This window comes from Malurus melanocephalus, unplaced genomic scaffold (assembly GCF_030028575.1).
Source record: "Malurus melanocephalus ecotype Western Australia unplaced genomic scaffold, MMel_1.1 scaffold_658, whole genome shotgun sequence".
Taxonomy (NCBI): domain Eukaryota; kingdom Metazoa; phylum Chordata; class Aves; order Passeriformes; family Maluridae; genus Malurus; species Malurus melanocephalus.
The window spans coordinates 59,556-64,734 of NW_026623890.1; the positions used below are offsets into that span (position 1 = coordinate 59,556).

General features: G+C 39.0%; 1 protein-coding gene across 1 annotated transcript in view; it reads left to right on the forward strand.

Annotated features, from left to right (window-relative positions):
- The first annotated feature begins 2,088 nt into the window (after window positions 1-2,088).
- The window catches only part of MYOM3 (myomesin 3), a 28,664-nt gene continuing 25,573 nt past the window's right edge, over window positions 2,089-5,179 (forward strand). Inside the window, exons 1-5 of the mRNA XM_057383743.1 lie at window positions 2,089-2,385; window positions 2,925-3,120; window positions 4,037-4,171; window positions 4,318-4,392; window positions 5,030-5,179. Of these exons, the coding sequence (XP_057239726.1) occupies window positions 4,065-4,171; window positions 4,318-4,392; window positions 5,030-5,179 (332 nt within the window). The 5' untranslated portion in view covers window positions 2,089-2,385; window positions 2,925-3,120; window positions 4,037-4,064. The remainder of the gene's footprint in view (window positions 2,386-2,924; window positions 3,121-4,036; window positions 4,172-4,317; window positions 4,393-5,029) is intronic.

Consider the following 5,179-nt stretch of genomic DNA (forward strand, 5'->3'; position numbering starts at 1 on the left):
CCTCATCTCCACCTCCTCATCTCCACCTCCTCCTGTTTAAGAACATTTTTAGATAAAGATCAGGATCTCAGCCTTGTTCCAAAGTTCTCCCATCTGTTCCTACCACCACCCAGGCTGTTCCAGCAGCTCTGCGAGCTCTGGGCTGTGTTTGTGTCCCCTGCAGATGTCACGCCGATGACAGGTGAGAGYTGGCACCAGGACACCCGAGGAGCAGGTGGCAGCTGTAACCCAAGAGCCAAACATTGCTCTTTGTCTTCCCAGCTAAATCTGGGAGCTGGCCCGAGCTCAGCCCTGGGGGGAATMTGCAAGGCCAGGATCCCGTTCTCCMGMMCTGTCTGTTCTTTGTTTTGCCACTGGAAGGTGTTTGAACACCGTGAAAAAATCATGGATGAGTTTTTTAGCAAGTTCTGTGAGGAAAATTTTACTCAAGGGACAAAGGAAAAGCTTCAAATTCTGGAGAGAAAATGAAGCAGAGCTCATAAAACCCTGAGCTGCAGTCACAGGGATCATCAGTTCCTGGTGCTGCAAAGATCCCTCAACAGGCTCAGAGGATTTAAAATATCCCCAAAAGTTTAAAAAACCTTCTCYCTCCCCAGACTGAGATAATGAGACCTGTGAGACAGGATTGTAAAATATTTTTGTAAGAAAAAGGTGACAAAAATGGGCAGCATTCACATGAGGGGAGCGTAAGAATCTTCTTGAAACACGCAACGGAGGGTTGAGGTGACAAAAATGAATTTAATTATTATTATTAAGCAGAATAGATGATAATTATGATAATTACCCATCAATTCTCATAAAACCAAATTCAAGGAAGCACTTGAGTGGATCCAAAACCACAGAAAGGAAAGTGTTCCTTGCCTTGGACATCTCAGCTCACACCAAATCCTTCCTGTCCATTGCTTTCTTAGAAAAGCCACTGAATAAACCTCACCCCTGGAAATCCTGGCTGTCTTTGTTTGGATGGTGAAGCAAACACGGTTCCTAGAAGCTGATCCTGCTGGTGCTGTGCCAGATTTGATGGTGGAATTGATTCCCACAAGACTTTCTGACACCACAAGAAACATCACGTTTCTCACATTGCTGGGAAGGGCTCTCCCCGAATTCTGGAACTGCAAAACTTTCCCAAATCAGTGGAAAATCAGCAAAAAATCAGCACTGATCCTGCTGGATACACAAAGCTCAYCTGCTCTGGAGGCACCAAGCCTTTGTTTRTTCAGAAAAAAAGGAAATAAAAGAGTCCCAGGCCACCAAGAGCTGAGCTGTCTGTAATCAGCCACTGCCAGGATTTGCCTGGAGTTGGCATTCACTGAAGAGATGGCAAAGRAAATGATTTCACTGCATTACACAGCCAGGGCCAGGTTATCCCAAGGGTTAAAATATTCCAAATTCAGTTTAGAATCAGAAACTTTGTGAGTTTTTACCCTGAAGGAGCAGAGGATAATCCCACACTCTGGGATTATACAGCGAGCATGGTGTAACATTATCATTGTCACTATGTCACCACTATATATATAATATATATCTATTATAGCATTATTTATATTATTATATATAAGCACAGAAATATTTAATATTACAATTCCACAAGTACACACGTGTCATCCTCAATTCAGTGGCCGTAGAATTCTCCCTCTAATAAAATACCATCTTCTTCATCATAAAGTAGACTTTTTATCTTTATCTTCAAGGCATGCACAGCTGTAATATTTATAGGTTTTTTTTCTAGTTTTCTAAGTCTTTATTTTCTATTATTTTACTAACTGTCTTATGCCTCTGCCAAGTTCTCACTAGTGCTCGCTGCTGTTCTTTATTATAGCATTGACCTGTCTAATTTTTTCAAAACTTTTTCTGATTTATGCCCCTTTGTGATTTTATCTAACTCATATACTGTATGTTACTAATACCCYATATAAAAACTTAAAACAATAGATGAAAAAGATATTATTAATAATACCTTTATCTCAATATAATACCTTTCAATAATACCTTTAGTATCAATATAATATAGTAATATATTAATATATACTAATCATATTTTGATTAATATGTATAAATAGTATATTGAAAGCTGTTATATTGTGTATTAATAATATATTAAAAAGTTTTTAAAATATTTTGGAGGCACCCATGTGTTGTCACCCCATCTGGGGGGGTTCAGAGGGGTTGGCACCGCAGCCACAGCCCCGAATGTCCCCAGCTGGGCCATCCCCATTGTCCCCAGCAGGGATGGCAGTGGCTATATTTGACTGCAGGATGGGCACTCCAATCTTCATGGGGAACATTCTTTTGGGGAGAGTCATTCTTGGTGTCATCACAGGGAGAAGGAAAAGCTCCTTTGTCCCTCTGCCTGGGGACAGGGGCTCTCCCTGCAGCTTTCACCGGGTGAGTTGGGTTTATCTGTCAATAAATTGTTGTTAAATTAAATTTTTCTAATATTTTCTAACAGATTTATGTGACAGATTTATTTGGCTCGCACTGCAGGAATAGATTGTGCTTTGTGATTGGATCTGTTTAAAGGGTAATGATTRTTTTCCCAGGGTTGTTCTGATGGAAATTCTGGTTTGCTTCGTGTTTTCTCACCAGAATCTGCTCTGTTTTACAATAATAATTAGACAATTTCAACAATTAGAAAATAATATGCAATTGAATTTAAAAGGGTAGGTTTTAGCAGGTCAGGACTCTGATTATAAAAGAATGAAATTTGTCCAGGGGAAAAAAAAAAACAAGACATTGTATAGTAAAAGTGAGTCTGTYCATGAGCATGGAAAGAAGGCTCTGATGGTCAGGATGACAGGACTCATTCTGCAGCTGAATCAATTCTGAACACAGCAAAAGATATGAAATTATAAATATTTTTTTCCATAAAAGCCTGTTTTATTCTCTCCTTCTTTTACTTGTCAGCATTTCYTTGTTTCTTCCAGAGTTAATGCCCGCTTAGGAAATATCATCAAGATAATTCTGTATTTTCATTTGCACTCTGGGATATTTTGCATTTACCACAAATCTGCTTTTCTGTGGACTGTTTATAAGAAATTTATGCACATCAACAGAAAACTGTACAAGTGAAAAAACTGTGCAAGAAAATTGCAAGAAATTGAACCAGGAAAAAAGCTGAGGGTTTGTATTTTTTGTTATATTTTTTGTTATAATTTGTATTCAAGTTGGGATCAGAAAGCAGCAAAGCTCAAATCCAGGTGGAAGATTTGCCAAGGGAAAATTGCAGTCATGGAACATGAGCTAGGGAAAGATTTACAAGCATGTTTGAGCAAATTCTGTTCAGCAACAATTAACATTTGCAAAGCTGCTTTTAACGAGGCAAGCCCGGCTTTTGGAAGGTGTAAATGTGCTCAGTGAGGGATTGTGCTGAATTAAAATTGTGAATTTAACTGCAGGAGAGGGAGGTGAGGAGGGATCAATTAAAAAATTTATTTTAGTTTAATCTCAGAGCATAAAAGCAGCGAGCTGTGGGTTCCCAGGGAGGATGGATGGGAACCAGCAGTGCCAATGTTTGCTCTGTTTTTCACCTTCTGGATGGGATTTTTCTGGGAATTTTCCCTGGTCATTTTTGGGGAAAATCATCCTGTTAGCTCCTTCCAGGCTGACACTTGGGAGGATGCTTTCTCCATGATTTCTCCATGTTTTCTCCATGATTTTTTAACTTTTCTCTGAGAGCTCAGGAGAAACAACTGATGAAAATAAAGTTCTGGATAAAACATTATCATCTTGGAGTCCTGAGCTGTAACTGCTCCTGTGGGCAACCTGGGAATGGGGAATTATTATGATATTATTTGATTCCAAGCAAATTATTCCAWTTGCTTGGAATGCCCAAGCAAAGCAAAGACTTTAAAAGGTTCTGTTAAAGGGTCTGATTTGGATCTATTTTAATAGATTAATAAATAAATCAATATATTTTAACAGATTAATAAATCAAATTTAATAGATTTAATAGATTTAATAAATTAAATAAGCTTAATAGATTTAATAGATCTATTTTAATAGATTAATATTTTGAATCTGTTTTAATCTATTTCAGCAAGAAAGTTTGGCTTTGACATCCCAGCATGGGAACCAGAGCCTTCTTCCACCACAGAGAGGAGGAGCAGAAGGAGGAGAGAAAACAGAGCCTGGAAATGACMTCCACAACCAGGAAAAAAAGGTTTAAAACCAGGTAAATCCTGGGATCTGGGACAGGTTGAGTCAATCAGACCCACACAGGGATTTCTACACATTCACAGATTTGTTGAATTTTTGAGTTTATGAAATGATAGAACATTTTCTGGATTTTTTTTTTTTCCATGATTCTGCCCCTGGAAGTGAGGAAGAGGAGACTTTCAGCCTTTCAGACCTGTCCATAGCAGCTGCCCTCGCCTTGACCTCGGAAAGAGCGAGGTAAATCAGGAATTATTGTAATTCCAAAATAAACATTGCAGGAAAAATCACAGCTCTGTGTCAGGGGCACAGCTTCCAAATCATTCTGTTGGAAGCAAAAAGAGAGGGTTCAATCAGTCTTTAAAAACTCCAGGCCTTGACTAAAATGGAAATTAAATGATGGTAGCATGGGATTAAGAGGAATTATTGACCTGCTCATATGTAAGGGACTGAATTAAATCAGATTTTATAGGAATGAATGGAAAATACAGACAGATTCATTAATTAATGGTAACAGATTATTATTAATTAATTAATTAATTTTTCCTAGAAAATCTCAGCAACATCCCTACTTCCTTTGATCCTCTCCCAGCTCTTTTTTTGGGATTAAAAGGGGTCTAACAGTGGGTTCCCATGGAAGTTTGATCTCTCCTGGGAGTGCTGTTGGTTCCTGTGAGGGAGAATTGCCTGATGTTCATACCCACACTCCATCAGCTGCTGGTCCTGTCCTTTGCATTTCTGATTTAACACAAATGTGTGCTATAAACAACAAAAAAAAAAAACTGAAAAAAGAGAAAAAGAGAGGAAAAAAGAGGAAAAAAAGAGAAAAAAAAGGCATTCTCTCGATTCTGTTGGCTTTTATCATCCCACATTCCAGGGACTACAATCTGAGAAGTGAAGCTGACAGCCTGGATCTGGAACAGAGGGGGCAGAAGAGGATTCGTTTTGGGAATGAGATGGAGAAGATGGAAGAGGAGGTGATCAGGACCTGCAGGCTGCTCCGAGTGCGAGCCGACCGCAAGGGGCT